Raw genomic sequence first — 26,353 nt, 5'->3', positions numbered from 1 at the left:
CCAAATGAGTGATGATGTTGAACATCTTTTCATATACTTATTTGGCTTGACTTAAAAAAAGATTTTTTTTAATGTTTATTTTTGAGAGGGAGAGAGAAAGACAGAGAGAGAGAGAGACAGAGACAGGGCATGAGCCAGGGGAGGGGTAGAGAGAGAAGGAGACACAGAATCTGAAGCAGGCTCCAGGCTCCGAGCTGTCAGCCCATGTGGGCTGAGAAATGCTGAGATCATGACCTGAGCTGAAGTTGGTCGCTTAACCATCTGAGCTGCCCAGGTGCCCCTGACTTTTTGGTTCTTCAGCAATAGATGCTATTCACTTTTCTGGCAGTCTTTGTACATTTCTACTTTTGAATCCACTGAATAGCCCATCACTTGTCAGAGATTAGGTGAGGAAGATAAGGAGATTTGGTGTAGGTGGTTTAGCGTACATAGATTTTTTTTTTGTGATTTGCTAGAATATGAATCCCTTGTATCTTTTTGTTTTGTTTTTTGTTTTTTGGTCTGAAACCCTGTTAAAATTTATTATAAAAAATAGAGCGAGGCCAACCAGTATACCTTTGCATGCTGCCATTCCATTGTACATTATGTATATTTATTTTCTCCTGCTCGTTGGGTAATCAGAAGTGATTGCAGTGGCATAGGTCGTTACCCTATTCTTGTTTTCCTAGGCCTCACCTATTAGGAAGTGGGGAACATGAAGAGGTTCTTTTTTGGCCCTTGTTTCTTTTTTTTTTTTCCAACGTTTATTTATTTTTTGGGACAGAGAGAGACAGAGCATGAACGGGGGAGGGGCAGAGAGAGAGGGAGACACAGAATCGGGAACAGGCTCCAGGCTCTGAGCCATCAGCCCAGAGCCTGATGTGGGGCTCGAACTCACGGACCGCGAGATCGTGACCTGGCTGAAGTCGGACGCTTAACCGACTGCGCCACCCAGGCGCCCCGATTGGCCCTTGTTTCTAATCTCCTATAAATTGTAGGAGGAATTTTTATTCAAATTCTATTACCTAAAAAAGAATTGTGTTACTCTTTGTAGTTCCAAGTATTTGGGTAGAGAAAGGAGGTGAAAAGTAATTGTGTGATACAGTCACAGGATTTTACTCTGTGAAGTATGGGCCTATTTAGAGCAAGACCAGGTGGTTTAATTCTTACTTAAGGAAGCATATATCATTTGAGTTCTTGTGTTTTTCAATTACTTGTTTCTTATAAATGTGGAATTTAAAATGTTGTTTCTCTTACAAATACATTTGAGGCCTATTTAGTACCCCAGGCTAAAATATCTGACATCTAGTAGGAAATAATTGGATTTTTGTTTTTACTCTTTTGTGCTTTTTGATTATTTCTTTTGTCATATTGAACATGATTTGGTGAGTAGAATAGGAAAATGTGGATTATCATTTGAATGATAAAGAAGTGAGATTTCTATTTTATTTTACTTTCTTTTTTTAAATTTAAATCCAAGTTAGTTAACATATAGTATAATAATGATTTCAGGAATAGATTTTAGTGATTCGTCACTTACATATAACACCCAGTGCTCATCCCAGCAAGTGTCCTCCTTGATGTCCCTTGCTCATGTAGTTCATTCCCCCACCCAACACCCTTCCAGCAACCCTCAGTTCTCTGTATTTACGAGTCTCTTATGGTTTGTCTCCCTCTCTGTTTTTATATTATTTTTGCTTCCCTTCCCTTATGTTCATCTGTTTTGTATCTTAAATTCTACATGTGAGTGAAATCATATGATATTTGTCTTTCTCTGACTTACTTTGCTTAGCATAATACGCTCTAATTCCTTCCATGTTGTTACAGATGGCAAGATTTCATTCTTTTTGATCACTGAGTAATATTCCATTGCGTGTGTGTGTGTGTGTGTGTGTGTGTGTGTGTATACATACGTATGTACGTACCACATACATACGTACATACATACCACATCTTTATCCATTCATCAGTAGATGGACATTCTGGCTCTTTCCATACTTTGGCTATTGTCAATATCACTGCTACAAACATTGGAGTGCACGTGCCCCTTCAAAACAGCACTGCTGTATCCTTTGGATAAATACATAGCAGTACAATTGCTGGGTTATAGGTAGTTCTATTTTTAATTTTTTGAGGAAACTCCATACTGTTTTCCAGAGTGCCTACACCAGTTTGCATTCCCACCAGCAGTACAAAAGAGATCCTCTCTCTCTGCATCCTTGCCAACATCTGTTGTTGCCTGAGTTGTTAATGTGAGCCATTCTGACAGGTGTGAGGTGGTATCTCATTGTGGTTTTGATTTGTATTTCCCTGATGATGAATGATGTTGAGCATCTTTTCATGTGTCTGTTAGACATCTGGATGTATTCTTTGGAAAAGTGTCTATGTCTTTTGCCCATTTCTTCACTGGATTACATGGTTTTTGGGTGTTGAGTTTGACAATTTCTTTATAGACTTTGTATACTAATCCTTTATCTGATATGTCATTTGCAAATATCTTCTCTCATTTTGTTGGGTGCCTTTTAGTTTTGCTGATTGTTTCCTTTACTGTGCAGAGAGGTCCAAATAGTTCATTTTTGCTTTTGTTTCCCTTGCCTCTGGAGACATGTCAAGTAAGAAGTTGCTGTGGCCACTGTGAAGGAGGTTGTTGCCTGTTTTCTCCTCTAGGATTTTGATGGTTTCCTGCCTCATGTTTAGATCTTTCATCCATTTTGAGTTTATTTTTGTGTATGGAGTAAGAAAATAGTCCAGGTTCATTCTTCTGCATGTTGCTGTTCAGTGTTTCCAACACCCATTTGCTGAAGAGACTGTCTTTATTCCATTGGATATTCTTTCCTGCTTTGCCAAAGTTGGCCATACATTTGTGGGTCCATTTCTGGGTTCTGTATTCTGCTCCACTGATCTAAGTGTCTGTTTTTGTGCCAGTACCATACTGTCTTGATGATTACAGCTTTGTAATACAGTTTGAAGTATGGAATTATAATGCCTCCAGCTTTGGTTTTCTTTTTCAGGATTGCTTTGGCTATTTGGGATCTTTTCTGGTTCCATACAAATTTTAGGATTATGTGTTGTAGCTCTGTGAAGAATGCTGGTGTTATTTTGATAGGGATTGTATTGAATATGTAGTTTGCTTTGGGTGGTATTGACATTTTAACAGTATTTGTTCTTCAAATCTATGAGCATGGAATGTTTTTCTAATTTTTTGTGTCTTCAATTTCTTTCATAAGCTTTCTATAATTTTCAGTGTATGGATTTTTCACTTCTTTGGTTAGGTTTATTCCTAGGTATTTTATGGTTTTTGGTGCAATAAATGGGATTGATTCCTTGATTTCTTTTTCTGCTGCTTCATTATTGGTGTATGGAAATGCAGCTGATTTCTTTGCATTGATTTTATATTCTGCAACTTTGCTGAATTCATGGATCAATTCTAGCAGTTTTTTGGTGGACTCCTGGGTTTTACACATAGAGTATCAAGTCGTCCTCCAAGAGTGAAAGTTTGATTTCCTCTTTGCCCATTAGGATGCTTTTTATTTCTTTGTGTTGTCTCATTGCTGAGGCTATGACTTGCAACACTATGTTGAATAACAGTGGTGAGAATGGACATCCTTGTTGTGTTCCTGACCTTAGGGGGAAAGCTCTCAGTTTTTCCTCATTGAGGATGATATTACCTGTGGGTCTTTTGTAGTGGCCTCTATGATCTTGGGGCATAATCCTTTTATTCCTACTTAAGGGTTATCAAGAAAGGATGCTGTATTTTGTCAAATGCTTTCTCTGCATCTATTGAGAGGATCATGTGGTTCTTATCCTTTCTGTTATTAACGTGATATATGACACTGATTTGCAGATACGAACCAGACCTGAATCCTAGGAATAAATCCCACTTGATCCTGGTGAATAATTCTTTTAATGTATTGTTGGCTAGTTCTAGTTGGGAATTTTTGCATCCATGTTCATCAGGGAAATTGGTCTGTAGTTCTCCTTTTTAGTGGAGTCTTTGTCAGGTTTTGGAATCAAGGTAATGCTGGCTGCATAGACTGAATTTGGAAGTTTTTGCTTCCATTCTATTTTTTGGAACAGCTTCAAAAGAATAGGTGCTAAGTCTTCTTTAAATGTTTGGTAGAATTCCCCTGGAAAGCATCTGGCCCTGGACTCTTGTTTGTTGGGAGATTTTGATTACTGATTCAATTTCTTTACTGAATGTGGGTCTGTTCAAATTTTCTACCTCCTATCTCAGTTTTGGTAGTTTATATGTTTCTAGGAATTTTTCTGTTTGTTCCCAGTTGCCAAATGTGTTGGCATATAGTTGCTCATATTTTATTATTATTGTTTGTATTTCTGTGGTGTTGGTTGTGATCACCCCTCTTTAATTCTTGATCTTATTTATTTGGGTCCTTTCCCTTTTCTTTTTGATGAAACTGGCTAGGGGTTTATGACTTTTGTTAATTCTTTCAGAGAACCAGCTCTTGGTTTCATTGATCTGTTCAACTGTTTTTTTTTTTTTTTTTAATATACATTACTGATTTCTGCTTTAATCTTCATTATTTCCCGTTTTCTGCTGATTTTGGGCTTTATTTTGCTGCTCTTTTTCCAGCTCCTTTAGGTGTAAGGTTAGGTTGTGTATTTGAGACCTTTCTTCCTTCTTTAAGAAGACCTGATTGCTATATACCTCCCTCTTCTGACCTCCTTTGCTGTGTCCCAGAGGTTTGGGGTTTTCATGTTTTTGTTTTCATTGGCTTCCATGTACTTTTTCTTTTTTTTAATTTGATTTTTTATTTCTTAAAATTACATGCAAATTAGTTAGCATATAGTGCAACAATGATTTCGGGAGTAGACTCCTTAATGCCCCTTATCCATTTAGCCCATCCCCCCTCTCACAATCACTTGTGTAACCCTCAGTTTGTTCTTCATATTTATGAGTCTCTTCTGTTTTGTCCCCCTCCCTGTTTTTATATTATTTTTGTTTCCCTTCCCTTATGTTCATCTGTTTTGTCTCTTTTTTTTTTTTTTTAATTTTTTTTTTCAACGTTTTTATTTATTTATGGGACAGACAGAGACAGAGCATGAACGGGGGAGGGGCAGAGAGAGAGAGGGAGACACAGAATCGGAAACAGGCTCCAGGCTCCGAGCCATCAGCCCAGAGCCTGACGCGGGGCTCGAACTCACGGACCGTGAGATCGTGACCTGGCTGAAGTCGGACGCTTAACCGACTGCGCCACCCAGGCGCCCCTGTTTTGTCTCTTAAAGTCCTCATATGAGTTAAGTCATATGATTTTTGTCTTTCTCTGACTAATTTCACTTAGCATAATACCTTCCAGTTCCATCCATGTAGTTGCAAATGGCAAGATTTCATTCTTTTCGATTGCCGAGTAATACTCCATTTAATATATATATCACATTTTCTTTATCCATTCATCCATCGATGGACATTTGGGCTCTTTCCATACTTTGCGTATTGTTGATAGTGCTGCTATAAACATGGGGGCTGCATGTGTCCCTTCAAAGCAGCACACCTGTATCCCTTGGATAAATGCCTAGTAGTGCAATGCTGGGTTGTAGGGTAGCTCCATTTTTAGTTTTTTTAGGAACCTGTTTTCCAGAATGGCTGCATCAGCTTGCATTCCCACCAACAATGCAAAAGAGATCCTCTTTGTCCGCATCCTCGCCAACATCTGTTGTTGCCTGAGTTGTTAATGTTAGCCATTCTGACAGGTGTAAGGTGGTATCTCATTGTGGTTCTGCTTTGTATTTCCCTGATGGTGAAATGTTGAGCATTTTTTCATGTGTCCATTGGCCATCTGTGTCTTCCTTGGAGAAGTGTCTATTCATGTCTTTTGCACATTTCTTCACTGAATTATTTGTTTTTTGGGTGTTGAGTTTGATAAGGTCTTCATAGATGTTGGATACTAACCCTTTATCTGATATGTCATTTGCAAATATCTTCTCCCATTCTGTCAGTTACCTTTTAGTTTTGTTGATTGTTTCCTTCGCTGTGCAGAAGCTTTTTATTTTGACGAGGTCCCAGTAGTTCATTTTTGCTTTTGTTTCCCTTGCCTCCGGAGACGTGTTGAGTAAGAAGTTGCTGTGGCCAAGATCAAAGATGAGGTCTTTCATCCATTTTGAGTTTATTTTTGTGTATGGTGTAAGAAAGTGGTCCAGGTTCATTCTTCTGCATGTTGCTGTCCAGTTTTCCCAACACCACTTGCTGAAGAGACTGTCTTTATTCCATTGGATAGTCTTTCCTGCTTTGTCAAAGATTAGTTGGCCATACATTTTTGGGTCCATTTCTGGGTTCTCTATTCTGTTTCATTGATCTGAATGTCTGTTCTTGTGCCAGTACCATACTGTCTTGATGATTATAGCTTTGTAGTATAGCTTGAAGTCTGGGATTGTGATGCCTCCAGCTTTGGTTTTCTTTTTCAAGATCGCTTTGGCTATTCAGGGTCTTTTCTAGTTCCATACAAATTTTAGGATTATTTGTTGTAGCTCTGTGAAGAATGCTGGTGTTATTTTGATAGGGATTTCATTGAATATGTAGATTGCTTTGGGTAGTATTGACATGTTAACAGTATTTGTTCTTCCTATCCAGGAGCAGGGAATCTTTTTCCATTTTTTGGTGTCTTTTCTTTCATAAGCTTTCTATAATTTTCAGCATATAGATTTTTCACCTCTTTAGTTAGATTTATTCCTAGGTATTTTATGGTTTTTGGTGCAACTATAAATGGGATCGATTCCTTGATTTCTCTTTCTGTCGCTTCATTGTTGGTGTATTGGAATGCACCTGGTTTCTGTGCATTGATTTTATATCCTGCAACTTTGCTGAATTCATGAATCAATTCTAACAGTTTTTTTTGTGGAATCTTTTGGGTATTCCATATACAGTATCATGTCATCTGCAAAGAGTGAAAGTTTGACCTCCTTCTGCCCAATTTGGATGCCTTTTATTTCTTTGTGTTGTCTGATTGCAGAGGCTAAGACTTCCAATCCTATGTTGAATAACAGTGGCAAGAGTGGACATCCCTGTCTTGTTCCTGACATTAGGGGGAAAGCTCTCACTTTTTCCCCATTGAGGATGATATTAGCGTTGGGTCGTTCTTATATGGCTTTTATGATCTCGAGGTATCCTCCTTCTATCCCTACTTTCTTGAGGGTTTTTATCAAGAAAGGATGCTGTATTTTGTCACATGCTTTCTCTGCATCTGTTGAGAGGATCATATGGCTCTTGTCCTTTCTTTTATTGGTGTGATGAATCACGTTAATTGTTTTGTGGATATTGAACCAACCCTGCATCACGTATAAATCCCACTTGGTCGTGATGAATACATTTTTTAATGTATTGTTGGATCCAGTTGGCTAATATCTTGTTGAGGATTTTTGCATCCATGTTCATCAGGGAAATTGGTCTATATAGTTCTCCTTCTTAGTGGGGTCTCTGTCTGGTTTTGGAATGAACGTAATGCTGGCTATTCATAGAATGAGTTTGGAAGTTTTCCTTCCATTTCTATTTTTTGGAACAGCTTCAAGAGAATAGGTGTTTGCTCTTCCTTAAATGTTAGGTAGAATTTCCCTGGAAAGCCATCTGGCCCCAGACTCTTGTTTTGTTGCAGATTTTTGATTACTACTTTGATTTCCTTACTGGTTATAGGTCTGTTCAAATTTTTTATTTCTTCCTGTTTCAGTTTTGGTGGTGTATATCTTTTAGGAATTTGTCCATTTCTTCCAGATTGCCCATTTTATTGGCATATAATTGCTCATAATATTCTCTTTTTATTGTTTTTATTTCTGCTGTGTTGGTTGTGATCTCTCCTGTTTCATTCTTGACTTTATTTATTTGGGTCCTTTCCTTTTTCTTTTTGATCAAACTGGCTAGTGGTTTATCAATTTTGTTAATCCTTTGAAAGAACCAGCATCTGGTTTCATTGATCTGTTCTGTTTTTTTTTTGGGGTTTTTTTTTTGGGGGGGGGTTTTGGTTTCGATAGCATTAATTTCTGCTCTAATCTTTATTATTTTCTGTTTTCTGCTGGTTTGGGGTTTTATTTGCTATTCTTTTTCCAGCTCCTTAAGGCTTAAGGTTAGGATACGTATCTAAGATCTGTCTTCCTTCTTTAGGAAGGCCTAGATTGCTATATACTTTCCTCTTATGACTGCCTTTGCTGCGTCCCAAAGGTTTTGGGTTATGGTGTTATCATTTTCATTGACTTCCATATACTTTTAAATTTCCTCTTAAACTGCTTGGTTAGCCCATTAATTCTTTAGTAGGACGTTCTTCAGTCTCCAAGTATTTGTTACCTTTCAAATTTTTCTTGTGGTTGATTTCGAGTTTGATAGCGTTGTGGTCTGAAAATATGCACTGTATGCTCTTGATCTTTTTGTACTTACTTAGGGCTGATTTGTGCCCAGTATATGGTCTATTCTGGAGAACGTTCCATGTGCACTGGAGAAGAATGTATATTCTGCTGCTTTAGGATGAAATGTTCTCAATATATTTGTTAAGTTCGTCTGGTCCAGTGTGTCATTCAAGGCCATTGTTTCTTTGTTGATTTTTTGATTAGATGATCTGTCCATTGTTGTGAGTGGGGTATTGAAGTCTCCTACTATTATGGTATTAGTATTGATGAGTTTCTTTGTTTGTGATTCATTGATGTATATATTTGGGTGCTTCCATATTTGGTGCATAAATGTTTACAATTGTTAGGTCTTCTTGGTGGATAGACCCCCTTGATTATGATGTAATGCCCTTCTGCATCTCTTGATACAGTCTTTATTTTAAAGTCTAGATTTTGTGATATAAGTATGGCTACTCTGACTTTCTTTGGTTGACCATTAGCATGATAGATGGTTCTCCATCCCCTTATTTTCAATCTGAAGGTGTCTTTAGGTCTAAAGTGGGTCTCTTGTAAACAGCATATAGATGGATCTTGTTTTCTTATCCATTCTGTTACCCTATGTCTTTTGATTGGAACATTGAGTCCATTGACGTTTAGAGTGAGTACTGAAAGATATGAATTCATTGCCATTATGATGCTTGTGGAGTTGGATTTTCTGGTGGTGTTTCTGGTCCTTTATAATCTTTGTTGCTATATATATGTATATGTATTCATCTTTTCTCCCCTCAGAGAGTCCCCCTTAAAATTTCTTGCAGGGCTGGTTTAGTGGTCACAAACTCCTTTAATTTTTGTTTGGGAAACTTTTTATCTTTCCTTCTATTTTGAATGATAGCCTTGCTGGGTAAAGAATTCTTGGCTGCATATTTTTCTGATTCAGCACATTGAATATATCCTGCCACGCCAAGTTTCTGTGGATAGGTCTGCTGCAAACCTGATCTGTCTTCCCTTGTAGGTTAGGGACTTTTTTTCCCTTGCTGCCTTCATGATTCTCTCCTTGCCTGACTATTTTGTGAATTTGACTATGATATGCCTTGTTGATGGTCGGGTTTTGTTGAATCTAATGGGGGTCGTCCTCTGTGCTTCCCGGATTTTGATGTCTGTGTCTTTTCCCAGATTAGGAAAGTTTTCTGCTATGATTTGCTCACATAACCCTTCTACCCCTATTTCTCTCTCTTCCTCTTCTGGGACCCCTATGATTCTGATGTTGTTCCTTTTTAATGAGTCACTGATTTCTCTAATTCTTAAATCGTGCTCTTTTGCCTTCATCTCCCTCTTTTTTTCTGCCTCATTATTCTCTATAAGTTTGTCCTCTATATCACTGATTCTCTGTTCTGCCTCATCCATCCTTGCCGCGGCTGCATCCATCCATGATTGCAGTTCAGTTATAGCATTTTTAATTTCATTCTATTTTTTACTTCTTTTATCTCTGCAGAAAGGGATTCTAATCTGTTTTCGACTGCAGCTAGTATTCTTATTATCGTGATTCTAAATTCTGGTTCAGACATCTTGCTTGTATCTGTGTTGGTTAAATCCCTGGCTGTTGTTTCTTCATGCTCTTTCCTTTGGGGTGAATTGCTTCATTTTGTGATTTTGAAGGGAGGAAAGGAATTAATTAGGTAGAAAAATTAAAAGTAAAAAATTAAAATTAAAAAATTAAAAACATACACAAAAAAATCGAGTAAATGATGCTAGATCATAGGTGTGATTTGGTCTGGGTGTTGAAAGTGGTTTGACAGATTAGAGAAAAAAAAGGGGGAAGAAAAAAAAGAAATTGAGAATTTGAAAAAATGAATACACTCAAGTAGATTAAAATGAGATGATGGGAGTAAAATAGAATTTAAAAAGATTTACGCAAAAGTAAAGAATATAGTAGAAAAAAATTAAAAATATTTTTAATAATTCAAAATAAAAATGAATTTTTTCTTTCTGTTTAAGAAAAAGAAAAGAAATGAAAAAGAAGAAAAAAGGAAATCGTTTTAAAAAGTGAATACACTTTTCAAAGTAGTGGGAGTCTAAAATAAAATGATGGAAGTAAAATAGAATTTGAAAAAATTTATATAAAAGCAAAAAATACAGTAAAAAATTAAAGGAAAATATTTTTAGTTGCAATTGAAAGTAAAAATGAAGTTTTTCTGAATTCGAGAAAAAGAATAGAAATGAAAAAGAGAAAAAAGAAAAAAGAAAAGGAAATCGTTTGAAAATTTGAGGTGAATACACTGAAGTAGACAAAAATAGAATGATGGAAGTAAGATAGAATTTGAAAAAATTGACACAAAAGAAAAATATAGTAAAAAAAATTAAAAATATTTTTAATAAAAAATTGAAAATAAAAATGAATTTTTTCTCTTTCTGTATTCAAGAAAAAGCATAGTGTAAAGGAGAAAAAAAAGAAAGAAAATTGAATAGATGGACCTGCTAACAGATTGAAATAGGACTGAAATTACTTCATTTTCCCCTAGAAGTCAGTCTATGTAGCGCTTTATAGTCCATAAACTAAGTAGGCAGTGAGACTTGTGTTCTTGAAGAGCGAGGTTGGCCCAGTTGGGCGGGGCTCAGTGTAAAGACTCTGTTCTCCACTCGATGGTGCTGCTAGCCTACTGGGGTGGATGGTTTTAGTGCTCGTAAGTGTCTATGCGTATGTGCGGGAGTGGTGAAAATGGCGTCACCCAGCTACCCGGTCTCTAGTATGGGAACTCTGTTCTCTCTGATCAGCAATCGTGCACCTGTCCTCTGTCTTCAGCTTTAATCCACTCCCTGCTTCTTCACTGTCGGTGACCAGGCCCCAGGCAGTACCTCTGTCCCGAGTTTTGTCTCAGATGCGGCTGTTTTCCCCGGTCCCTTACTTCTGAAGGACTGTGGCTTTGACCCGTTTTCCCCCTCTGTGGGAGGGTCTCACCAAGCAATGGCCGAATGTTGGCTGCACCCTGGAATGCTTGCTGGACCGTGCTGCTGCCGGTGCCCAGAGACTGTGGCCAGGTTCCAGCCCGCCCCAGAAAAAGTTCAAGAGATAGTGTAGCAGTAGCTTTTCAGGGGTTATGGAAAATCACAACATATATCTAGCACCGGCTTCACCCTTAACGACCTTGTTCCAGCACCAGCGAATGTGGCTGTTTTCTGGAGTCTGCTGGGACCAGGTGGCTTCAATAGTCTCTACCAAATGTCCTTCCAGCAGTGGAACCACTTTTCCCCGTGTGGCCCAAGAACCTCCCGGACCCCACTCTGTTCCTGGGGATTTGCCCTTCTCACCAGAGTACCACCAGGTATTGAGCTGAGGAGTTGCAGGCCTTGTGTTCCCCTTGTTTACAGTCTTAATGGAATTTAAACCCTCTCCTTTCTCCTTACTCCCTTTTTAGTTTAGTCCCTGCAGATGTTTCCAGTTTTCCACTTTCTCTCCAGCTGCTTTTGGGGAGGGGTGCTTTTCCCGTATTCTCCCCCACACCCCCAGTCTCCATCCTCTCTTCACTTGCAAAAGCACCTCCCTTCCCGTGCCTTCTCACTCCCCAAGTCCACCTCTCCGCGCTGTGTACCTGCTGAATTCTGTGGTTCAGGTTGTGCAGACTGTTGTGTTAATCTTCCAATCAGTTTTCTAGGTGTGTAGGAGGATTTAGTGTTGGTCTGGCTGTATTTCATGGATGCGAGACACACAAAAAACTTCCATGCTGTTCCGCTATCCTGGCTCCTCTGAAAGAGTTCCCATTCTTTAGTAGGATGTTATTTTATCTCCAAGTATTCATGGTCTTTCCAAATTTTTTCTTGTGATTGATTTCGAGTTTCATAGCATTGTGGTCTGAAAATATGCACAGTATGATCTCAATCTTTTTGTACTTTTTGATGGCTGATTTGTGTCCCAATATGCTATCTGTTCTAGAGAATGTTCCATGTACACTCAAGAAGAATGTGCATTCTCCTGCTTTAGGATGAAATGTTCTGAATGTATCTGTTAAGTCTATCTGGTCCAGTGTGTCATTCAAAGCCGTTGTTTCCTTGTTGATTTTCTGCTTAGATGATTTGTCCGTTGCTGTAAGTGGGGTGTTGAAGTCCCCTACTATTATGGTATTATTATCAATGAGTTTCTTTATTTTTGTGATTGATTTATATATTTGGGTGCTTTCACATTGGAGGAATAAATATTCACAATTGTTAGGTCTTCTTGGTGGATAGACCCCTTAATTATGATATAGTGTCCTTCTTCATCTGTTATAGTTTTTATTTTAAAGTCCAGATTATCTGATACAAGGATGACTACTGCACCTTTCTTTTGGTGACTATTAGCATGATAGATTATTCTCCATCCCCTTAACTTTCAATCTGCAAGTGTATTTAGATCTAAAATGAGTCTCTTTTTTAGCAGCATATAGATGAGTCTTGTTTTCTTATCCATTCTGAAACCCAGTGTCTTTTGATTGGAGCATTTAGTCCATCGACATTTAGAGTGAGTAGTGAAAGATATGAATTTAGTGCCATTGTGTTGCCTGTAGAGTTGGTGTTTCTGGTGATGATCTCTGGACCTTTCTAGTCTTTGTTTTGTCTTTTCTCCCCTTAGAGAGTCCACCTTAAAATTTCTTGCAGGGCTGGTTTAGTGGTCAGAACTCCCTTAGTTTTTGTTTGTCTGGGAAACTTTATCTCTCCTTCTATTTTGAATGACAGCCTTGCCAGATAAATTCTTGGCTGCATACTTTTTCAATTCAGCACGTTGAATATATCTTGCCAGTCTTTTCTGGCCTGCCAAGTTTCTGTGGATAGGTCTGCTGTGAACCTGATGTGTCTTCCCTTGTAGGTTAAGGACTTTTTTCCCTTGCTGGTATTTCATAAGTCTTTTTTTGTCTGTGTATTTTGTATATTTGACTATGATATGTCTTGGTGATGGTTGGTTTTTGTTAAATCTAATGGGAGTTCTCTGTGCTTCCTGGATTTTGATGTCTGTGTCCTTCCCTAGATTAGTAAAGTTTTCTGCTATAAATTGCTCACATAAACCTTCTGTACCTTTTTTTCTCTCTCTTCCATCTTCTGGGACTCCTACCTTTCAAATATTAATCCTTTTTAAAAGTCACTAAGTTCTCTAAGTCTTGTGCTCTTCTGCTTTTGTTTCCCTCTTTTTTTCTGCTTCATTCTCCGTAATCTTGTCTTCTGTGTTGCTGATTTGCTGCTCTGCTTCGTCCATCCTTGCCACCATGGCATCCATATGCATTTGAGATTGCACATCGGTTATAGCGTTTTTAATTGTGTCCTGACTAGATTTTACTTCTTTCATCTCCACAGAAAGGGAATCTATACTTTTTTCCACCCCAACTAGTATTCTTATTATTGTGGTTCTAAACTCTAGTTCAGACATCTTGCTTATATCTGTGTTGATTAAGCCCCTAGCTGTCATTTCTTTCTGTTCTTTCTTTGGGATGAATTCTTTCATTTTGTCATTTTGGAGGAAGAAAAAAATTAATAAAATAAAAAATTAAAATTAAAAAATTAGAAACAAAACAAAAAATCAAATAGAGGAAGCTAGATCCTAGTTTGGTCTGCTTGCTGAAAGAAGCTTGATAGAATAGACAAAAAGGGAAAGAAAAGAAAGAAAAGGGAAAAAAAGGTGAGAAAAATTAGGAAATTAAAAGAATTATGTAATAAAATAGAGTAAAATGAAATACAGAAAATTAGGTAGAATAAAAAATTTAAAATAATAAAGTAAAAAAGATTTTATAAAAATGGAAAAAAAAGAAAAAGAAAAGAAGAATAGATTTTTCTCTTTCTGTATCCAGGAGAAGGAAAAGAAAAGAAACAGAAAACCAACAAAACCAAGTGAAACAAAAACAGAAGAAAAAAAAAAATGAACAAATAAATGAACCAGGAAACAGAATGAAACCCAAATGAAGTTATATCCAGTTTTCCCTAGAACTGAAACTATGAAGTCCTCTATAGTCTGTACACTATGCAGGTGGAGGGACTTGTCCTGGTCTTCTAGGGGTGTGCTTGGAGGGCACAATTGGGTGGGGCTTGGTGTAATGGCCCCGTTCCCCACAAGGTGGCACTGCTTAGCTTACTGGGGTGGATCAGTGTAGTGAGTTTATGGGTGTGCGGGAGAGGTGGAAATGGCCTCACCCAGCTCCCTAGTCTCTGTCACAGGAACTTTGCGCTCTTGCCTACCCGCAATCAAGCACCCTTCCTTTGTGTCAAGCTTCTGTCCATGTCCAAACTGTCAGCCTGCCAGGCGGCACCTCCCTCCAGAGTTTTATCTCAGATTGGGTTGTGTTTCAAAACCTCACACTTCAGAGACCCCTGTGGCTTAGTCCTGTCCTGACTCCCTGAGGGAGGGTCTCGGTGAGCAATGGCCAAGTGCTGGCTTGCCTCTGAAAAGGTTTGTGTGATCGTGCAGTGGCAGAGGTTCAGAGATTTTGGCAAATCACAACACACAGCCGGCACTTGGTTTCACCACACTCTGGTGTCTTTGTCCCAATATGTTTGTCAGCAAACATGGCTGCTCTCCAGGGTCTGCTGGGACCTTTGCCTGTGGGGAGGCTGTATGATCTCTACCAAATGCTCTCCAAACAGGGGAACCACTGCTTCCTATGTGGCACATGGACCCTTCACATCCTGTTGCCTGCTCCTGGGGATTAGTCCTGCTTCCTCACCAGAGCACTGCCAGGCACTGAGCTCTGAAACTTGAGACTCTGCATTTCACGGTTTATAGAATCCTGGTGGTATTGAAACCCTCGCCTTTCTTCCCATCAATAGTTTTGGAGAACAGATTTCTTGTTCATTTCCCCATGAGCATTTTTCACTCTTTCTCTCCAGCTACTATAGGGGAAGCGTTTTTCCTGCACTCTTCCCCTTTTTCTGTCCTCCCTCTCCCCCTTTGTCTGTCCTCTCTCTGCAAAAACAGCTCCCTACCCTCCATGGCTTTTCTCTCCCCAAGAAGTGAGAGTTTTAAAAAGTTGTATGTATGGTTATATTTGTCTAAGATTCATGCTTTCGTTCATCAAGGAATATTTGTTCAGCATCTTCTATGTGCTAGGCATTATCCTAGGTTTGGGGACGTTAGAAATGAATAAGACAGCTCCCTGTTCTCACGATTGTCATTGGAAGAGGAAGAAAGGCTAGACAGAGTAAATGCAAAGAAAAGATAATTTCTGATATTATTGACTGTTGTGAAGAGAATTAAATAGGGTCTTGTGTATTAAGAGCCTAAGTTAGGATGCTTTAGTCTGCACATAACAGAAACTGTACTTAAACTGGTTTAAATAGTAAGGATATCTCTTCTCTCATAACTGGAAAGTAGGCTGGACACCAGGCATGATCAGATCTGCAGCTGAAAGATTTCATGAAGGGTCTGCTTTCTTCTGTCTCTCTGTCTGCTAGCCTCAGTAAAAATTTTATACCAAGGTTGCTACCCTTCATGAATGCAAGATGCCTATCAGAGTGAACCCAACATCTCAAGGAAGGAGAGGGATTGCTTTTTCTTTTTTTCTCCCCTTTAGGGTCTAGTAGAACTTTCCCAGAAGTTACTCAAACTAGACCAAAACTGGCAGGGGAATGCAGTTACCATATTTGCCTCTTATTATTGGTAGAATTGGGGAGTTATGCACCATGACCATCATAGGGAATGACTGGCAGGGGCATCCAGGACAGGTTGCCAGAATGAAAATACCTATGTGTCAGTAGCTTCTTTGTAACCCAGGACTAATGGCAAATACATGATTAGAATAATGATTAGAATACATGTGAACTTGAAAGTAATGGAATAAAATTTATTTATTAAATGTAGCTATAAATTTGTCATTCACTTCTTAAGGTTTCAGCACAGTAAAGATTCTTTGTTTTTATGTTTTTTTTTCCAAATATTTTTATATGCTGAACAGTAACTGAAGTTAGAATCATAGGATTTTTGTATTGAAACAGATCTTAGGGTTTGCCGTCTCAACCTATTCACTTTTTAGAACTTTAGAATGGATAAATAAAGTTACCAGTTTGTGCTGGATTTCTGGAGTCTTAATTAAAGGTCCTTGAGATGGAAATGTTCCTATTCAGAGATATGTCCATAAACTTTTACAATTTGGAGGACTTCATTTTTTTCTCAAAGAAAGTAGAGATGAGGGGCATGTGGGTGGCTCAGCAGATTAAGCATCCCACTACAGCTCATGTCATGATCTCAGCAGTCCATGGGTTCAAGCCTGCGTTGGGCTCTGTGCTGACAGCTCAAAACCTGGAGCCTGCTTCAGATTCTGTGTCTCTCTCTCTGTCTCTCTCTCTGCCCCTCCCCCACTCAAGCTCCATCTCTCTGTCTTTCAAAAATAAATAAACAATTAAAAAATTAAAAGAAAAAAAGTAGAGATGGTGCAGTGTTCACTAGTGAAGGGCATAGCTTGGCCTGGGATGTATAGTGGATATTCAATGAATATTGACTGAAATCCTTCATAGCTAGAATACCCATGCTTGAGATTAATTCACATGTTAATTATGTTGAGTAAAGATCCTACATTTTAAATTGTTACACTTTAGTTTTTATTTTTTTAGTCATTCATTTATCCAACCAGAATTTATTGGGTATCTACAATAGGTCAGTCATTGTGGGATACAGAGACAAGATGAGAAAGACATCTCACTCTCAGGGAGTTCAAGATCTAGGTGGGGAGAGCTAGGTATAGTATAACAGAGTGCATTTGCAGTAGGTACCCAAGTGTACCCAGGTTGGGAGTCTAACCCAGCCTTGGCTCATTAACAGGTAAGCCTATTTGCAGAGGGTCCAGCTGAATCTTGAAGAATGGAGATTAGCCTGGTAAATGGAAGCATGGGGAGAGAAAGAGAAAACTCAACAAAGGCATTAAAGTAGGATATTGTTCGCTGTATATGAACTATGGGAAGTTCCTTCCTGATACATTTTAAGGCTAGAAGTGGGAGAGGGAGAGAGGAAGCTGGATAGCTAAGCAGGGATGGGATGTGGAAGGGGCTCACACACCTGGACTAAGAGCAGCTCATGGCTTTTGAGTGCCATGGTTAGATCTGTGGAGTCCTCCTGGGGGGTGGGAAACAATTAGGAAGTTGCTGTGGTGGTGTTAGCAGGGACCCTGGTGACATAGTGGTGGAAGGGATGAGGGGGGGTGTATTTTTTTTTTTTTAATTTTTTTTTTTTTTAACGTTTTATTTATTTTTGAGACAGAGACAGAGCATGAACGGGGGAGGGTCAGAGAGAGAGGGAGACACAGAATCGGAAACAGGCTCCAGGCTCCGAGCCATCAGCCCAGAGGCCGACGCGGGGCTCGAACTCACGGACCGCGAGATCGTGACCTGAGCCGAAGTCGGCCGCCCAACCGACTGAGCCACCCAGGCGCCCCGAGGGGGGGTGTATTTGATTTGAGATCTCCCTGAGCTTAATTCTGCAGGTTTTAGTGAATGATGGCATGGGTGGGTAAGGAAGAGGGGAGAGTCAAAAGTGACTCTCAGAATTTTAGTGATGATGTCTGTGTGGATATCCACATAGAGCTTCAGAGGTCTACATGATCGAAATACAGAAGCATAACACTCTAATTTGGAGAGAGACTCTGTGAAGTTAAAAACGATACCAGGTAAACTCTGTACAGTATCATTGGATATTTTTTAATTATTCTATTTTATTAAAAAACTTTTTTAATGTTTATTTATTTATGAGAGAGAGACAGAGCATGAGTGGGGAGGGACAGAGAGAGCTGGAAACACAGAATCCAAAGCAGGATCCAGGCTCTGAGCTGTCAGCCCAGAGCCCGACACAGGGCTTGAACCCATGAGCTGTGAGATCATGACCTGAGTCAAAGTCGGATGTTTAACCAACTGAGCCACCCAGGCACCCCTATTTCTTTAATTTTTAAATGTTTATTCATTTATTTTGAGAGAGGGAGGGAGGGAGGGAGGGAGGGAGGGAGGGAGGGAGGGAGGGGCAGTGAGAGAGGGAGAGAGAATCCCAAGTAGACTCTGCACTGTCAGCATGAAGTCCTACACAGGGTTCAATCCCACAAACCACAAGACCATGACCTGAGCTAAAATCAAGAGTTGGACACCTGACTACATTGGATATGTTTTTTTAATGCCTTGTCAAAAGTAAATGTCACAAACCATACTACTTAAAGGTTTTCTCTATAAACAGCAAAGAGCAGTAACTCAGGTGGTATATAAAAACTAGAATTAGATCTAAATCTACTTTTACTCTAAATCTAAAGCTTTTACACCTGTCTTTAGTATGTCTTTAGTATTAATTCTCAGTATTTACTGGAATTCTTAAGCTATTAATGCAATCTGTGACAAGCTATTTGTTTTGATACTCTTTCACAGGTTAACATGAAACAAAGATTAAAACATTTCTAAAGCAGTGTATGATAGAGATTGAATTTGTTGGAAGCAGATGCAGTTTTCTGGGGAAAGAATTCATATTAAAAATGATCCTTGGAATGTATGAATTAGCAAAGTATGTCTTCTAGTAATACTTTAGAAATGATGATATTAAAAATTGCTTGGCAGTCATATATATATAAATTAAAGTCAGACGTGTTTGTGTCTAAGCTAAGTCATGCTAAGTCCTAAGAGGTGAATTCAATCCTTGAGAACTAAGTGCATGGTTTTATATTCGTGTGGCCCCAGGCCCTGTGGGGTTTTTTGCATCGCTTGAGCCTTATAGATGAATTAGGTGTGGCTTTTGTCTAAAGTCCAAGTGAGAATTACCCAAGTGTCTTTACTTTTGGCACCAAAGAACTTCCAGATAATACAAATCCCATCTGTCTGCAAGATCCAGAGAGAGTAGGATAGAGGAACGTGCCTTATATGCAGATGAAGAATTATATTTCTGTATTTCTCAGCCCTTCTTTTTCCCTCCGTTTTTTTAGAGGGAAAAACGTGCTTAGGCAGCAGACTCGTAACCCAATCCCTGTCTTCTGCTGTATAGGCATATATACCTCTTTCTCATTAACCAGCTCCCTTCCCTTGTAATACAGATAGATGTTTCCTCCCCTGGGAAGTGGCAGGATAGTTTTGAGATATTTTAGCTCTTAGGAAAACAGCTTCTTTCTGAGATCTTGTCAGAAATAATCTCCAGGGAGGCACGCAGTTAAATGTACATCATTATCATTTCTTTCCTCCCAGCGTTTGTGTTTACGAAGGAATTTGGTGTAATTATTGATTCCCATAGGCTTTTCTGATAGCTTATGGTCGCTGACAGTGTACTGTGTCTAAAAAAGAAATGAACTTTCAAGAAATCCTGAGGCTTCATTATGTTGTTTTTCTAACAGGAGATGCTGGATTAAGGTGAAGGTGAGGGGTGGCAGCATCGTTTTCATGCTTCTTTGATCTTTGAAGCCTTGTGAATTCTAGAACCAAACCTTTTCTTTAAGGTGTCTTATAGCACTCATCATAATTTTTAAACTGCCTCTGTCATTTTTTTTTTCTGCCCTTGTCATTTTTGATTGAAGTTTTCTTTCCCCTCCATTCGAAAGTTTGTGTTTCCCTATGTCTTGGGTCATTTTCTCTTGTCCACACATGTGTGCTCAAACCTGCTGCTTTCTCTCCCTACATTCCCTTCTCTTTTCTGCTTTCCTGTTTCTTTCCACAAGAGAGGATCTTATTTATGATCCTTGAATGCTTAATTAGTTCAGTGAGTAAAAGAGAGAGGTTGTATAGCATTTTTCTAGCAGGCAGTGACGTAGAAGAATGTCTGGCTTTAGTAATAAATGTTGGTATGGAAATGACTTACCATTTGTGGGCAAAGTTACTATAGATGACAAACCAGATGAGAACTTGGGCTAGAAGATCCCTATAACAAGCCCTTGCCATTGACTAACCTTTTTATGATCCCTCTTTTGTCTTGTCTTCCCTCAGCATCTTCTGTAATGTGTGTTCTACTTGTTTCCTGCATGAAGGTTGTGTCATCCCCCAGGGCAGAGCCTCTGTGTCCAGGCCACTCATGCCCATGACCAGCACTGCTGTGCTTGTTGAATGAATGCTGCTAGGCCAGTGAGTCCTTTTTAGCAAGTACTGGTTGCTGTTAGCCAAAAGGGGTAACATTGTGACTCTTCTAGTCATGAGTGGAAATCGAAAAAGAAAACAAGATGCTCAGAAGCATGGATCAGAGGCACCTGGGTGCCTCAGTCTGTTGAACTTCTGCCTCTTGATTTTGGTTCAGGTCATGATCCTGGGGTCATGGGATTGAGCCCTGTGTCAGCAGAGCCTGCTTGGGATTCTCTCTTTCTCTCCTTCTGCCCCTCTGTTCCTCTCTCCTCTCTCTCTCTCTCTCTTACAAAAAAAAAAAAAAAAAAAAACACGGACCAGAAAAACCATGGAAAGCATCAGATACTGAACTTACAATGTCACAGGTATTATAGTTGGACACGTGGCACATTCAGTGTGGTGATGTGATTTTCAGGTGTAAGTGGGTAATGAAAGTACATATTATGGTTTGCTCAGGTAAGCTTTCAGGGGAGGTGATGAAATGTTGCAGGTCTGCAAGAAGCGGCGGATTGTGTTGCCTCCAAATACAATGAGTGGCAAGAAAATGGATGAATCTGTCTTGGCATTGGTATTTTCACAGAGTGTCTTGCTGTAGCGTTACTCTCACTCTTTTGTGTTTTAGGTGAGATGAGTGAGAGCCGAGCAAAGAGAGTTCGAATAAAAGAGGTAGATGGCTGGACCCTGAGGATGCTAATTGATTATGTTTACACTGCAGAAATTCAGGTTACAGAAGAAAATGTACAGGTAAGAATAAACACCCCATACCATTTAGCTCTTTGTATATGCCAGATTTTTAAGTCAAAAGAGCATACCCAGAGTATACTTTTTGTACCAAAGTAATAGAATTCATTGTTAAAACTGAATTTCCAGGAGACATTTGGAATGATTATATCTTTTGAGTAATGTTTCTGATTTCAGTGTCCTTTATAATCTTAAAGTTGTAATCTTTTTGTTCTCTGAGTGATGCTTGTTTGTGAAAATGCTGTCATACTTGTTTGTAACTACTGACTGATGCTGCCTACATTTCTTTGTTCCCTTGAGGTTCAAATCTATAGGGATGTTTTTGACTATCAGCGGTCTTTACTTCTTTTCCTGTTGCAGCATATAAGTGATTCTAGAGCTTAGCTAAAATTTGACATTGCATTTTCTCGCTTTCTGTAAAGAATAAATGTTTTGTAATCTATGATGTAAGTGAATAATACAGGTGCATAAAGCACAGAAAGTGAAGGTCCCAATTTTAAACTGCCCTTCCTTTTTCGCCCACTCCAGCCCACACACATTGATCCACTCTCCTTCCCAGAGGGTAGCTTCTGTTACCTGCTTGGTGTGAATTCTTTCAGACCATTTTTTGTGCAGTTTTATATATACATGCATTCACACACATGCGCAGTTTTTCTGAAACTTGCTTTTCTCACTGTACAAAGTTTCTTGAAGTTCTTTACACATCAATACATGTGGGTCTAATAGCCCGTTCTTTTGAATGGCATCCCATATGTTAATCAGCATATATGATTTTCCTACCTTTATAAAAATACTGCGTTGAATGAACATTTTTATATTTACATCCAAAATGTCATATAATAGACTTCTCAAATGTAATTGGTGGATCAAAAGGTACCTGCATGTTTTAATTTTTGATAGGCATGCCAAACTGCCATCTGAAAGTTTATATTTATTTACACTCCTTCCAACAGGTAAAGTGTGTCTTGAAGACAACAAAAAGAGGACTATTTCTTTTCTTTTTTTTTTTAATCTTTATTTATTTTTGAGAGAGAGAGAGAGAGAGAGAGAGAGAGAGAGAGAGAGAGAGAGAGACAGTCAGTCAGTGCAAGCGGGGGAGGAACAGAGAGAGGGAGACACAGAATCCGAAGCAGGCTCCAGGCTCCGAGCTGTCAGCACAGAGCCCGATGTGGGGCTTGAACTCACAAACCGTGAAATCATGACCTGAGCCAAAGTTGGAGGCCTAACCAACTGAGCCACCCAGGCGCCCCAAATTAGGACTATTTCTTAAGAAGTGGTCTGTAAATTCTACTTACTCGAATAGGAAAGTCTGAGCTCAGTCTTTTAACGCTTTTGTAATTAGTTGAAATAGGACGCAAAATATTTGAATTTGGAGACTGAAATCTTTGGACATGAACTTGCTAAGAATGCTCTTATTAAATCTGAAATATTGGCAGTGGTGAGGCTTTCTGGTGGTCTTTCATGGGTGGCCTCATTTGCCTTTGCTTGGCAATCCAGTTCATGACGGAAGGCATTTGAAAAAACCTTGGTTGATATTCAAGTCATGTATAAAGGTGTGAACCACCTGCTAGGTGAACTTTTGTTTTAACCTGGAGGAAGGTGTTTGGTACATGTCAGGAGGTAACTACCACCATACGATCTCAATCTAATTTTTTCTGTATAGTTCTACTGTCTGCTGTATTCTAGGGCATCATTTTCAACAAGAAGTTATCTTGGTTTTCTTTTTCCTCCCTTTTTAAATTCATTTGAGTGCATGGGCCTTATTGTGCCCTATATCTGACCTTCAACAAATGAATTGCTGATTGGTTTCTTTGATTCACGTAATATGTGACATGAGGGAAATTTGCAAAAGATGATTTAGGCCTGAGACAATAGACTGTGTGAATTCAGCACTGAATGCTGTTTGTAGTAGTTCTTGCAGTGGAGATATGGGCCTATGCGGAACTGGGAGACCGCCTCGCCTCTCGTGTTTCTTTTAATAACTATCACATTCCAGTCCTGAAATGTTAGTCATCACAGCCTTTCAGAAAACCTCTTGCCATGCTGATTTGCCTTTTGTATATGTGTTCAGCTCCTACAGGAATACATTCAAAGAGGTGTATTTGGCAGACTTGTTAAATGCTTAATATTCATGTAGTTTTTATTTTGAGGGGAAGGGGGAAGAGAACATAGGGGTACCTTAGTGTGCAAAGCCTTATTTTTGTCCATCGAGAAATACTTATTTTAGAAAAGGCAGTTTGGAAATAAAATTGATTAAAACAAGTTGCCTTTTCCGTAATTTTTCGGTGAAATACAAAGTAAGAGTTTACCTATCAAGATACACCAAACTGCTGTCTCCACTGTTTTTTGTATTTTTGCCTGTCTGTACTTTGTTAGATCTTTCTTATAAGTGCTGTTCACCTTAGGGAAAGGAGTGTTAGGGTGGAGGTATCTGGTGTTCTTATTAATGTTAAGCTAAAGTTTAAAGTGGCTCCAGCTGGATGCCCACCCTGACCCTATCTCTTTTGAGAGAACTGACTGTGGGGATAGAACTTCCTGTAATTCAAAAATTTGTTGTTGTAGGTATATTTTCTCATTACACCTAGAATCAAATCTCTTGTCAGGTCACCTCTCTTGTACCATGTTTCTGTTTTAGTAATAATAAAATACAATTTTAGGATAGCAGGTATCTTAGCCTTTTACTTTGGGATTGCATGTTTTGATGTAGAATCATAGTGCCATAGAGTGTTGGGGTCCAGCTGTCTTAGTTCGTGACAGAATAGGACCATAACCCTGGTTCTCCTGATTCCTAGTTTAGGGTTCCTTCTGTGAGTCTCCTATTACACAAATTTAAAAAATATATAACAGCTATTTGAAGTAAAGGTTGTTAACTTTGAGTCAGAATGAGGAATGGATTAATTTGAAGCATTAGCTCCAAAAACAGTATAATCATTAGTGTTATATAAGTAATAGACTTTAATTCTTGGCTGTTTATGATTTCCCTGATTTTTTGCTGTTGCTGTTGGTTTTTTTTTTTTTGTTTAGGTTTTTTAACTTTGGCTTTGAGTTTAGATATTTGCTTTAATTTATGGCAAGGTTGGGGAATAATTTGAGCCAAATGAATTTGTGTATTTTTTTAAAGGAGAAATAAAAGGAGAATATATATCTTACTATGACCATGCTTTTAATTGAACATTTTTTTTGTTGCTGCTATTGAGTAATTTAGATTTAACTTGTGTCTAGAGTTTCCAGTCAAATTTTATAAACTATACATCTGGGAACAGAGAAAATAAAGCCAAGGGCTATTATAAAGTAGTTTTTTAAATTTGGGGCTTATCATGGATTCCTTTGAGAGTCTGATGAAAAACTATGGACCTTTTCCCAAGTAAAGTACATATAACCATTTATACGCAGAGTTTTGCATATACGCATATACTTTTAGAGAATTCATGTACTTTGTCTTTCTCCCTCCCTCACTCTCCCACTCTTAGGAATACTTGGAAAAAATAATATATATATACATATATATATATAAAATAAATAAATATTAAATATAAAAATAAAATATAAAATAATAAATATATAAATTATATACATTTATATGAATGAAAGGCTTTCGCGTGAGTTTATTTTCAACTATGTGCTAGGTATTGTCCGTAAATCTCATTTGATATTCATTACCTTTTTAGGTAGGTTTTACTCCATTTTGCAATTAAGGAAGCTAAAGAAGGTTAAGTAATTAGTTCATTATCATACAGCAACTGTTAAGTTGTCATGAACTAATAGCTGCTTAGAGAGTTTATAAATAAAAGTACCTTTTAACTCTTCTTCATTCTATGTGTTGATCAGCATTTTTGGAGACTTCTAAAGCAACTTGAATTTTTAAAAGCATTTACTTCATTGCTAAATTTGTGGTTTTATATACATTTTGACTTCTCAGCTTTTGGGTATTTGTTTTGGCTTGCTAAAAGTAGCTAAGAATCTTTTTCACTTGATGTAAGTGTGAAAAACAAAGGTACAGATGTTAATAGGCAGTGCCAATGTAAGTAAATTCTTATTCCCGAATTAATATTATGAGTGTTCATCTACAAGTTCTGTCTGCATTAGAACTTTTGTCATTTAAGAAGAACTTAAGCATCTCATAATTGTGAATGGATAGGTTTTAAACAGTTCAGGAAACTTCTATGTTTTGCATGAATTGAAATTGTTTGAAATAGAAAATCCAATCCTTTTAGAAAAGGAACAGAATTTAAATGAGAGTTTTTCAAGAGACATTTAAAATTAGCTTTTGGCGACAAACACACCAAAGTATTTTACACAATCTCAGTACAGTAGAAAATTCGACATAGTGTGTCCATTTTGCTGGTGGTGTAGGGCAGGTTTTTTTTGTTTGTTTCAGACCAGAAGTGCTGACAGAATGTTGTTCTATAGCGTTTTACCAGCCGGTCCTAAAAAGAAGACCTCGCAGAGAGGGGCATTCGCAGTAGGAGACCTGTTGATGTGGTTGACTGCTTGGTCAACAAAATATTGTTAAAGTGGAGAAATCATCAAACAAGGATACATGTATACCCCAGATATTTTATTTTAACCTAAAATATGCAACTGTACAATCGTATGGCAATCTTTTGTTGTAAAACTTAGTATGGTCAGCTGCTTAGAGAGCTATATATGTTTTTACACATATGATATCATAATGATGGATCAACTCTAATTTTACAGTTTTTAAAAAAGTACAGCAAGAGCTGAGACACTTGAAATCTCAGTGCAAAGTCATCTTTCAGTTACACAATTTCTCTTTCCTTCCCCCATGTATAATTTGAGAAACCTTTTTTTTTTTTTTTTTGCAGTAACATGTTGATCAAGTCATTCTAAAGCAGTCAATTTAGTTTTCGTAGAAACAGCTCTCCTTTTACACTTACAGTTCATTGGATTATTTGTGTTTATTTAAATTATGTAATATCATGGGGAGTCTAGGTGGCTCAGTCTGTTAAGTGTCAGAGTTTGGCTCAGGTCATGATCTCATGGGTTCGAGCCCAGCATCGGGTTCTGTGCTGTCAGCTCAAGCCTGGAGCCTGCTTCAGATACTGTGTCTTCTTTCTCTGTCCCTCTCCTGCTTGGCGCTCCGTCTCTATTGGTCTCTCAAAAATAAACATTAAAAAAATGATTTCTTCTGACGGAGACTGTAACTATACACTTGGTTATGTTTTAACCTTAATTATAGTCACATTCCAGATCTGCTTTTTAGTTATCTTGATTGAATGACCACTTTCCATTCTTAGCCACACAATTAGAAGTTGCCTAAGTACCAAAGCAG

General features: G+C 38.4%; 1 protein-coding gene across 6 annotated transcripts in view; it reads left to right on the top strand.

Moving 5' to 3' along the window:
• KLHL2 (kelch like family member 2) overlaps positions 1 to 26,353 on the top strand; it is a 117,594-nt gene that overhangs the window by 28,518 nt on the left and 62,723 nt on the right. For all 6 annotated transcript variants that reach the window (XM_086703928.1, XM_086703925.1, XM_086703927.1 and 3 more), the window contains exon 4: positions 20,942 to 21,063. In XM_086703928.1, the coding sequence (XP_086560054.1) occupies positions 20,942 to 21,063 (122 nt within the window). The remainder of the gene's footprint in view (positions 1 to 20,941; positions 21,064 to 26,353) is intronic.

Source organism: Puma concolor, chromosome B1, assembly GCF_028749965.1.
Source record: "Puma concolor isolate L17-30 chromosome B1, mPumCon1.1.hap2, whole genome shotgun sequence".
Classification (NCBI taxonomy): domain Eukaryota; kingdom Metazoa; phylum Chordata; class Mammalia; order Carnivora; family Felidae; genus Puma; species Puma concolor.
Note: the sequence above shows the minus strand (reverse complement) of the source record. Positions and strands in the feature narration are given on the sequence as shown.